Consider the following 11,735-nt stretch of genomic DNA (forward strand, 5'->3'; position numbering starts at 1 on the left):
CGGCTAATTTTTTTTTTTTGTATTTTTAGTAGAGACGAAGTTTCACCGTGTTGGCCAGGCTGGTCTTGGAACTCCTGAGCTCAGGTGATCCGCCTGCCTCGGCCTCCCAAAGTGTTGAGATTACAGGTGTGAGCCACTGCGCCCAGTCAAATCTTTTCAAAATAATAAGACAATATTTGCCTTTGTCTCTCTTGAACCCGGGAAGTGGAAGCTGCAGTGAGCTGAGATCGTATCACTGCACTCCAGTCTAGGTGACAGAGCGAGCCTCTGTCTCAAACACACACACACACACACACACCCCCAAAATGAAAAACCTAACTGAAATCTTGCTTCCCTCAAAATTTCAAGTGGCTTCACGTTGCCATGTTTTACATGTGAACTTTACAGAGGTTATATGATGTGTGACAACACAATAGGCCAGATGCAGCAGGTATGAGAATCTACTCATCTTCTTGCTTAAGACATTAAAGACCCCTGTGCCAGGTGCAATGACTCATGCCTGCAATCCCAGCACTCTGGGGAGGCTGAGGCGGGAGGATGGCCTGTGTCCAGGAGTTCGAGACCAACCTAGGCAAGATAGCAAGACCCCATCTCTACAAAAATTAAAAAAACAGCCAGGTGTGGTGGTGCATGCCTATAATCCCAGCTACTTGGGAGGCTGAGGTGAAAGGATCACTTGAGACCGGGAGGCTGAGGCTGCAGTGGGCCGTGATCACACCACTGCACTCAGCCTGGGTGACAGAGCAAGGCCCTGTCCCAAAAATGAAAAATAGACACCTGCAAAAATGTATAATCATGCCATTCTTCTCACTCAGTTGTTTTTGGAGGGTCTTGGAATATGTTATTCATGTTAACACACAATGGGTTTTTGTTCTTTCCAAACAGATTACCATTATGAATATTTTTCAGGTTTTTCAGTTTTACAACCTCTATGTAGATAGCTATTACCCACACAAACAAAAACTCTTAGGGTCCCTCGATAATTTTTGAGTGTAAAGGAGTCCTGAAAACATTTGAGAACCACTATACTATTCAAATAGCCCCAAGTCTCAGACTCAAGGTCTGTGTGGAGGGTGGAACATTTACCTGCAGATTGGAGAGTTGTGTGAAGGCTTTCTCACAGCCTGGGTGTGCACATTTGTATGGTCTATCACCAGTGTGGATTCTGCACAGGATGAGAAGAAAGGGAAAGAATGTCAGCAAGACCACTTAGGAACTGGCTCAACAAGTTTTCTCCAGTTCAATCCTGCTCTCCTAAGGAGGCACATCAGATGAGCCTCCAAGAGGCACCAGCCTTCCTCTCTGATGTGGATCAGGTACTAATGCTTTGCTTCTGGTCAATGCCTACATCACTCAGCTCAAGCTGAGGCTCCTCTCTGCTGGGGGAGGAGAGACTGAGGACTTGGCACCCAAGGGACAGGCAGCCCACAATGTGGCATACAAGTCAGCTCCTACAGTAACTGTCCTAACGAACATTCAAGAACATAAGATAAACACAATGGCAAGGAAAAAGAAAAGAACAACACGTCTTCCTTGGTCCCACCTTATAGCCAGAAACAATCCCCTCAGCCTTGAGCATCACTTCCAGAGAATGTTATGGTATCAAAGAAAAGCAGAGTTACACTGACTGTGGAGAGTAGTAGTGATATTAATGGAAACTCATGAAAACTTCTAAGTACTTTTTGCAGTCCAGCTCCCTAATGGCAGGAAATGCCTAGTTTAGTACCAATGTGACCTCTTTCCCCAACACCACAGGGCCCTCTGCTAAGATGAGCCAAGGACTTAAGGGTGCAGTGACACCCGCTCCTCATCAGCAACTTCAGAACCATCTCTATGACCAGGTGCTTTTCTGGACCTCTGGTATAAAATCTCAAAAACGTCACAGGACACGTCTCTTCTTTGTGAAGAAAGCCTGATTCCTCCTCTTGTCAAAGCAAGATGCCTGATCACTTTGAGATCATCACATCCACAAGAAGCTGGGTGAGACGGTCTATGGCCTGTAAGTCTGGACTCCAGTTCAACTTGACATAGCACCGAAGGAGATCATCACCGCTTCTAGTTGGCAGGTTCACTTCTTCCTAGTCACTCCAGATTCACGGGATAAAGACACTGGGCATCTTTACAAAGCATGAGGTTTTTCATTTTCTGTTTGCTGATTCTCTCTGAACATTTAGTACATGTTTTCTTTGGTTCTTTACTCTTGGCATCCCTTGGAGCCTTAGCTTGTTGCTGTGAGTGTCACCAGGCTGGTGTCCAGCTAACGTCTGATTTTATCTCCTGTTCATAATTGGTGCCCTAAGGGCTAGAGGTACGGTCTTCTCCACTCAAATGACTCTGTTTTGGCATCAAGGGGCAAATCTTGCAAGACGGGTACATGAGTATTTTCAGGGAGGAAAATCAGAGAACAGTTGTTTCCACTCCGGGTATGTGTCTGTCTCCCATGGACCACTGAATATCATACAGTCACTGCAGCTCCCCAATGTCGCTCTTGCCCCAGAGAGGCTCGCTCTGTGTCCACTTGAATCTCCAATGGTGTTTGGTCTTCCTTCTCCCAGATGCCAGCCAGGTCTCTCCTCCAGCCAGGTCTCTCCTCCAGCCAGGTCTCTCCCCCGCCCCCCGCATGCGGGTTGTTGTGTGTGTCCGGGGCGGGGGTGGGGAGGGCATGCCAGCGGGGCGGGGTCAGTAGCCCGCCACTCTCCCTTACCGTGTGTGCTGCTGGAGGTGGGAGAGCTGGCGGAAGGCCTTCTGGCAGTAGGAACAGTTGTAGGGCTTGGCCCCCGAGTGGATACGGAGGTGCTGGGCCAGGTAGGAGGTGTTGGCGAAGGTCTTGGAGCAGTGCGGGCACTTGTGGGGCTTGATGGTCTCCGTGTGCATCTTGGAGTGGATCCTGCCGGAGAGGAGAGGAGGGAAGGGGGGAGGAGGAAGCAGTTCGACACCAGGGGCTCAGCTCTCTGCTGGGTGAAATGATGTTGCTTGACGGATGAGAGCACCCCCTTCCTCCCTCCTCCCAAAAGCACTCCAGCCTGGACAGGCAAATGAAGAGGACACCCAGATCTAGGTTGTTGCTGATCGTAAGTCGGTGGCTAGAATGGCAGTGAGATGATGAAGAGCTGCAACCCATGGCTCCTGGTAACCTTAAAGTAGTCAATCTCATCAACCCTCCGCTTTTTCCTAAGGTTAACACACTCACCACAGATACCCTGCTTCCAAATAGTAATTTGAACAAAGACCAATACCGCCTGTTCCCCATGGACCTGAAGTTGAATGCACACCTTGGCTCTGAACTGAAGCATATAGTAAAAGCAGGCCTGCTCTGCAGAAGATTTCCAAACACAGACACAGAGAGAAACCACAAAAATTGTTCCAGACTTTGGAATTGGAGACCACAATTTTCAAGGCCCCCCAAATAGCTAGGATATATAATTTCCACAGACAGTAATAGGAGGTTGAGGCTACCAATGGGCAAAGGTGAAAGGGGAAAAAAAAATACATGTGGAGGAGTAGGTGCAGGTAACATGGCCTCAGGGTTCACGGCCAGGTGGTGGGGTGAACCAAGAGCAGCCTTACCGGGTGTGCTGCTGAAGGTGGGAGAGCTGGCGGAAGGATTTCTCACAGAAGTTACAACTGTAGGGCTTAGCCCCTGAGTGTATACGGATGTGCTGGGCCAGGTAGGAGCTGTTGGCGAAGGTCTTGGAGCAATGTGGGCACTTGTGGGGCTTGGTCTCGGTGTGTGACTTGGAGTGGATCTGCATCTCCGACTTGGAGTAGAATGTCAGTGAGCACATCCGGCACCTGAGCCAAGTGAGGGCAATGGTTAGAACCCTTCCCATCAAGCAGGTGTGGCTGAACCCTCCCCTCTACTTCCGAGAGAAGCCCACCTATCTGAGCTCTCTCCTACTCCAACCTGAGAGCAGAGCTCTATGTATTCATCTTCATGGCCTAAGTGTCTAACATGGTGCCCAGCACATTATAAATATTCAATAAATGTTTGCTGAATGACTGGACTGCCTCGATGTGCAAAAATGTATTTCAACCAGATAAAACAGAGTAACAGTATGAACTCCGGACAGATGCAAATTTCAATGGGCCAGGAATATCAGTTAACTTGTTTTCCTTCTGCCTACAGCTTGATTTCAAACATTTAAGGAATTCCTTTCTCTAATGTTCCTATGTATGAAGTACATGCCTCTGTATTCCTCAAGACCCCGAGATGATAATGAGGAACAACTAGATCCTCTCCTGCCTCCACAGATAATTTTCTTCCCTCGGATTGTCCCCTACTTCTTTTTTGGCAGTGATTCCTAGAGGGATGGGGGTGAGGAAGTATCAGAATTATTTGGAGGGGCTTTTTCAAACCATGTATGTCTGCTCTCCACCCTCTTATCTGATGTTCCATCCATCATCTACCCACCCCTTCCTTGCCCAGAGCCCCTTGACAATCAAGTGAAAACCACTTTTGCAATGACCAAAGTAGCTGCTAGGGGAAGGTGCCATCCCTCAAGCATTTGGGAGAAAAATGTTTACAAAGCACCTATCTTCCAAGCTAAACCTTTCCTCTTCCCTAGCACATGCAGCCAGTGTCAGCACTCTGGGTTGACATCAGTAGCACCTGTTGATACTTTCACTCATCCCAACTTGGCAATCCTTTCCACTCTGGTATTGTCCACCAAATATCAAATAAGGAGGCCTCTGAGCAAGTTAAGCCACGACTATTCAAACTTTACTGAGCAAGAGCTATCTTTCATTTTCGTAAGCAATTCACCAGTAAAATGGGAGCTAGCAGAAAAAGCAATGGCCTGGAAGCCAGGCAATTAGTACAAGTCCCTCTTCTTTGGGTTCTCCCTAACTTATCTTCTTAAGAGAGGCTTCAGATGGTGTGGGGTGATGATTTCTGCACTTTTTTCACCTCAGGAGAATTTTTTAGTTACCAGATTATTGATCCCTGGCAGTTGTCTGAGATGCCCAATCATTGCAGGAGACGAGGAGGCTCTGTTTATAGTGAGCATAACCCAAAGGACACAGCCAGTGGGAATCGGGATGCCTGGCTTCTACTCAGCGTTCAGTTACAAACTTGCTCATTAATAGACCTCAATTTTCTGGTGTGTAAAATGGAGAAATAAATTTTTGCCCCCAGAAGGGCCAGCAAACACCTAGGACAGTCAAAGGTAAGCCAAGTATTCTCCAGTAATAAAACTGCATTCATCTTAAGCCTTAGTGCTGATGAACGAGCTCATGCTAGTAAATATTTCACTAAGACTGAGGTTAGAAGCTGGACACACTGTCACTTGAAGGGCAACTGTACTAAAGTTGCAAACTGATTTCCCTTGATGCTACAATTTCTCAGACAGGTAAAACATATTTATTTTAACCCAAATAAAATCTCATCAATTTGTGTGTGAGCGTGTTCAATAAACAACTCTGCCCTTAACATTAAGGTTAATTTAAAAAAATAATAATAACCCACTTAATCCAAGTTTCCAATAAGAGAACTTGCAAAACTTAAATTCATTTATAATGTGCTGGCAAGGCAATGAACAATCTCAGAAGACACTAGGTATAATAATGAGGATGAGCACAATGATAATAGTTGCCATTTGTTGTTAGGCCTGATAGTGCCAGGCACTAGGTTAGGCACTTCAGACACACAGTTTCTACTCCTCACAACCTGGCAAGTCTTACCCATGTTTTACAGAAAGGAACACAAAGACTCAGAAAGTAAGTAATTTGCCAAAGGGCAGTTATTCACTACAAAGCCATGATGCCAGCCTACTTTAAGATTCCTAACACCAGAGGTATTCAAGCAGAGACTGGAATCATCTGCCAGGAAGGGACTGACCAAGGAGATCATTAAAATATTTCCAACTTGAAAATCCTATGAAGTCAAATAAGAGAGTCCTCTAATGCAAGGTGCTGGGTGGTTGGAAAGAAATTTAATTTTGGAGAGTTGTGGCAGTCAGCAGATTATAGAAAAGCCAGCAACCATATCACTGGGGGCATTCCTCCAGGGGCACCATTCACATCCAGCACAATGAGAACGGGGCCCTCGGAAGCATACAATGCAATGGCCTTGATTATAACGATTACAATGGCCACTTTGAATTATCATCCATGCTTCCTAAAATGCTCAAAACAATTTCAGATATTCTGAATTTGCCTCAAAACATTTCTACAAGATAGATGAAGGCATGGTTGATCTTCCCACTTTACATATGGGAATGAAGAGTGGGAGATATGTTGACTTGCCCAGAGTAACAGAACCCAATTCCCCCAATACCCAGTCAAATGCTACTGACCACTGAAATGGATATGGCTGACCCACACATGCATCAAAACAGAAATTCATTGTGATTAAAAAGATTTCTTTTGCCGGGCGCAGTGGCTCATGCCTGTAATCCCAGCACTTTGGGAGGCCGAGGCAGGCGGATCACCTGAGGTCAGGAGTTTGAGACCAGCCTGGCCAACATGGTGAAACCCTGTTTCTACTAAAAATACAAAAGAATTAGCTGGGCATGGTGGCGAGCCTGTAGTCCCAGCTACTTGGGAGGCTGAGGCACAAGAATCACTTGAACCCGGGTGGCGGAAGTTAGAGTGAGTTGAGATTGTGCCACGGCACTCCAGCCTGGGCAACAGAGTGAGACTCCGTCTCAAAAAAAAAAAAAAAATTCTTTGGAACGTCAAGAGTTCTGAGTTTCTGAAGAAATTCTGTTTACCTAGGATACAGTAAGTCTCCATTCAATTTCAGAGTTCTTTGTAGTCACCTGGGTGGAGGGTCATTCAGGAATTTCAAAAATACTGAATGTGTGGAAAGTCCTATGAGGCTTTCTTCCAACTGCATATTCACATTTCTTTTAATATACACAGTTTGGAAAGTCCAGAGATAGCTTTAATGTGGGTCCCAGTGAAGAAAGGGCAGAATGAGAGGACCCTGGATCCATCAGGAGGGCTCTCTCTATCGGATGTTAAAGGATCCTTCTACAAATTGTATATAGATGTATCTCCATGTCACAATGGCCTCACTTTAAACAAACACACAAGAATCCAGATTTCTATATGATAACTTAAAAGGGATTTTAATTTTATGAACTGATATATAAAAGAATGCCTTTAAATGAATCAAACTTGTCAGGTACCTTTATAATATGATATGATGGAAACATTTTCCAGGAACACTTTTATTGTATAAAGTGGGGTACACCTGTAATAATAAAGCTGCAATGAACTTTTGGATTATGAGCTGGAACTCTGCAGTGCTCAATTCTGCATAGCAACACTCCTCTCATTTTCACTTATAAAGAGCGATTTAAACACTCTGTAGGCTACTCTCCACAGTAGAACTATACAACACAAATAAAAATAAATGCTAAGTAACTATTTCTTAACTTTCTTTTGACGTTCCCAACATTTCAAATCTTATCTGACATATACTCCCAACAAATGGGAGGCATAAACAGAATTATCCCCATTTTACAGATGAGGAAACTGAGGCCCAGAGAGGGGAAAAGGACTTGCCCAGGGTCACACAGCAAATTCGTGGTGGAGCCGGGAACTGAATCCATGAGCCCAAGGCTCTGTCCATTTCCTGTGCCGCAGTTCCCTTCGCTCCTAAAATGGGAACAACATTGCCCATCTGGGTACACTAAGGAACTAAGGACAGACCCAGACTCCCAGCCATGCACATCTGCCCGTCTATATCAAAGCTGTGACAGTAGTTATCCCACTCTATACAGTGCTACCAAACTCCCCAAACCCACTAGTGACAGTTCTCAAAGGGATTAAAAGATGTTCAACTTTCAAAGGGCAGGGAGTTTACTTACGTAATTATTTTTGCATAGTATCACATGCAAATATGCTTTTTGGTAAAGGCAAACTTAGAGGAAGTGGAGAATCAAAATAACTTTCATAAATCAGAAAGCGAGCAAAGTCATTCTATAAGTATATACTCCAAAGGGGGAGGCATCCTATTCCTCCTACCTTCTTATGAAAGCCCCTCCCGTCATCCCAACCATGCAGGGTGAGGCAGGCTCAGTGTTGAAATATGACCCAGGAACTGGTGTATGGCACGTAGGTTAGGTGCTTACCAGAAAAGTTTCTTAGAAAAATAGGAACGGAATATGTAGAAAGCAAAAAGGAGCTACAGACAAGAGTCTCAAACCCAGCATAAAGCCGCATTACAAGAGAAAGATTCTACTTTGTTACCAAAAAATAAGTCAGTGTTAACGACCCCCAAAACAAGGGTGAAAAAAAGGAAAGGGTGAAATGGGTCTCTGCGTCCTAACAAGATGCTAGCAGCTCTGCCTCCTACCCTATGATGGGACGCCTGACATGCAAGTGGCTCAGAGCTGGGCAGCTGTCAGAGTGTAGCACCTGACTGGGGCAGAACACAATGACGGTACAGGGAGAATCACCAAGCTAGGCATCCTCGCCTCATCCTGCCCCTGGCTCTGTGTCTTACCTGTAGGTCTTGCCGTCTTTCTGATGGTCATCATCATCCTCAGGGGAGAGGACATAAGGGTCATTCATCTCAGGCAGCCCTGATTCCAGCATCCGCTTCTTCTTCCGGCCTCGGGGCGGCTTGGGAGCCACACTGCCACCTCCACCACCACCTCCACCTCCTTCCTCGGTTAGGGTCGATGCTACCTTCTTGGAGAGGTCAGGGACAACCTGCAGGGCTTGTGAGCCAGGGGGAAGAGCTGAGACAATCATGGGAGCCGAAATGGGGAAGGTCTGAGCTGATGATGCTGTGGTCACAAGAGAGCCTGAGGGGGACGTGATTACCAAACCCGGACCTAGGATTGGGAGAAAAAGGAGATGGCGTCATGTTGTTCAGTTCTGATCCTAATCCTATTTCATTTCCCCCACATCATTGTCTAATTAACCCCTCACGCCCCCGCCGACCCAACCCAGAGTACATAGGAAACCCCAAACCCTGTAGAAAAATAATGGTCTCCTAACCCCTGTCCCCACCCCCCTGGTAACAGTGAGATTTACCCCTTGATTGACTCCCTTCTCTTCTCCACCTCTGAGAACAGGAGACTCCTTGATTCAGAGAAGGAAAGAATGTCACCTCCTCAAAGGCAGGGACCGCATCTTCTACTTCTTTGTATCCCCCACAATGCCCAGCACATTGCTAGGCACACAGTAGGCACTTAATAAAAATGTGATTGAGTAATCAAACACATATCCCACTCCCCATGTCCATGGAGCCCCCCAGCCTGGGGTACTGATCATGGAGGATCAACACCTCAGATTGGAGAAGAGCACAGTTGCTCACCAGCAGTCATCAGTCCTGTAGACGGCACAGGGACCACCGTGATATTCTGGGTAACGGATGCTTGGCTGTGTGGGGTCAGCTGGTCTGACTTGGACTCTGTGTCCATACTGATGCCCGAGGGCAGGGACACTGAGGCAGGCACTGTCAGCAAGGTGGGGTAGTGAGGTGGAGCCAGACCACAGCCCTTCTCTGGCAACAGTTGATCCTTCATCTTGTTGATGAACATTGTGTTCTCAATCTAAGAGAAAAGGAAGGGGAAGGGAGCACCCTCTTCAGACTGAGAGGCTGATTCTGCTTGCTTGTGAGCACATTTCAGTGTCTGTCCGCCTGAGGGATCAAGGATGAGTACTTCATACCTTTGGCCTTCTAGAGAGAAGCCAAGGCAGAAACACTAGATAATTCTCAGCGGTGGGGGATGAAGTAAAACAGCATGTGGTGTACCTTCAGTCTCCACAGTAACAGAACTTGCTACTGAGAGGTGGGGAGAGCAAGAAAGCAACACCACTTACCTGACCTGAGACTGTGGGGATAGAAGGCCAGAAGTATGGGTTAGAATTGAAGTGAGATTCTTCCATTCTACCTGAAGAAAAAATGAGAGAACACATCACATTCAGGAATTACTCTGAAAAAGCTAAGCAATGAGAAGGGGAACTGAAAGGTCCCTCGTCTCCTCTGGCACCTGATCACATGGTTGGGGACTGGCAGTCAAGACCTTAGTGTCTAGCACATTAGTCCCTTGGTCAGAGCCACTTGTCACTGTATCCCCATCCAACAGAGGCTATCCTACTTAATGACTGTGAAAGAACTTACACGTATCGCATTTACTCACACAATGTTATTCATGTCCCCTAAAGAAAAACTGGTATTACTTTCCTTTGCCGGCAAAAAGAAACTGAGGTCATGAGAGGGGAGATGATGTACCTAAGGTCACAGAAAACAAATCACTGACTGACTTGAAAACGGCCAGGTACTAATACCTATCATTATTCCTTTCTCTTATTCTTCAAAACTATACTCCTTAAAATAAAAATGTTATGTTTTATTTTTTCTGTTTTTGAGACAGGGTCTTACTCTGTCACCTAGGCTACACTGTAAGGGCACAATCATAGCTCACTCCAGCCTCAATCTCCCGGGCTCAGCCTCCCAGGGAGCTGGGACTACAGGCCGTGTACCACTATGCCGGACTAATTTCTTTTCTTTCTTTCTTTCTTTTTTTTTTTTAAAAGTAGTGACAGGGTTTTTCCATGTTGCCCAGGCTGGTCTTGAACTCCTAGGCTCAAGGGATCAGCCCACCTTGGCCTCCCAAAGTGCTGGGATTACAGGCATGAACCACTGTGCCCAGCCAATAAAAATTTCAAGAGTTCCGGCCAGGCGCGGTGGCTCACGCCTGTAATCCTAGCACTCTGGGAGGTTGAGGCAAGCAGATCACGAGGTCAGAAGATTGAGACCATCCTGGCTAACACAGTGAATCCCCGTCTCTACTAAAAATACAAAAAATTAGCCAGGCGTGGTGGCAGGCGCCTGTAGTCCCAGCTACTCGGGAGGCTGAGGCAGGAGAATAGGGCGGAGCTTGCAGTGAGCCCAGATTGCACCACTGCACTCCAGCCTGGGCGACAGAGTAAGACTCCGTCTCAAAAAAAAAAAAAATTTTTTTCAAGAGTTCCAACCAATACGTCTACAGTTCTATGTGGTTTGAAAAGGTTCCAGGCTAGAACATAAAACGACTAAGAAAATTAAAAAATGAAGACTGGGTGTGGTGGCTCACACCTGTAATCCCAGCAGTCTGGGAGGCTGAAGTAGGTGGATCATTTGATGTCAGGAGTTCAAGACCAGGCTGACCAACCTGGTGAAACCCCATTTCTACTAAAAATAAAAAATTAGCTGGGTGTGATGGCGCATGCCTGGGATTCCAGTTATTTGGGAGGCTGAGGCAGGAGAATCGCTTGAACTGGGAGGCGGAAGTTTCAGTGAGCTGAGATCGCGCCACTGCACTCCAGCCTGGGGAACAAGAGTGAAACTCCATTTCAAAAAAAAATTAGAATCAAAGCATATTTTGACCCAAGCATATTTTGAGTACCACCTACTATCAAGATCACACCCCACCAATCCCACCAAGGTCTAAGAACATCCATGGTGCTACATTGGGTACCACACATGCTGTGCTGAGCAGTGAGAATCAAGGCATTACTAGTTTTAAAAGTGTTCTGGCACTAGCAGTATCCCAGGTTTCCAAAGCGTTTCAGAACAGGCATAATAGTGGGCCTTTTTGTAAATATAGTGTATATTTTGGTCAAAACTCACCAAACTACACAGTTAAAAGCTTTGTGTTTTATTGTATGTAAATTATATATGCATAAAATATAAAATATATAAATCTCACTAATATTCTTCAGTTTACTAACCTCAATTCCTAATGTGAAATTGAAGTTCTAGGAGTGAATTGGGTTAAATATTTTAACAAAAA

At 45.9% G+C, this 11,735-nt stretch overlaps 1 protein-coding gene across 1 annotated transcript in view; it reads right to left on the reverse strand.

Annotated features, from left to right (window-relative positions):
- The window catches only part of ZNF384 (zinc finger protein 384), a 24,071-nt gene that overhangs the window by 3,091 nt on the left and 9,245 nt on the right, over positions 1 to 11,735 (reverse strand). The window contains exons 2-8 of the mRNA XM_011955320.1: positions 9,781 to 9,851; positions 9,272 to 9,509; positions 8,989 to 9,036; positions 8,453 to 8,786; positions 3,568 to 3,792; positions 2,705 to 2,887; positions 1,087 to 1,165 (exon numbers count right to left, since the gene is read on the reverse strand). Of these exons, the coding sequence (XP_011810710.1) occupies positions 1,087 to 1,165; positions 2,705 to 2,887; positions 3,568 to 3,792; positions 8,453 to 8,786; positions 8,989 to 9,036; positions 9,272 to 9,509; positions 9,781 to 9,846 (1,173 nt within the window). The 5' untranslated portion in view covers positions 9,847 to 9,851. The remainder of the gene's footprint in view (positions 1 to 1,086; positions 1,166 to 2,704; positions 2,888 to 3,567; positions 3,793 to 8,452; positions 8,787 to 8,988; positions 9,037 to 9,271; positions 9,510 to 9,780; positions 9,852 to 11,735) is intronic.

This window comes from Colobus angolensis, unplaced genomic scaffold (assembly GCF_000951035.1).
Source record: "Colobus angolensis palliatus isolate OR3802 unplaced genomic scaffold, Cang.pa_1.0 Scaffold11, whole genome shotgun sequence".
Taxonomy (NCBI): domain Eukaryota; kingdom Metazoa; phylum Chordata; class Mammalia; order Primates; family Cercopithecidae; genus Colobus; species Colobus angolensis.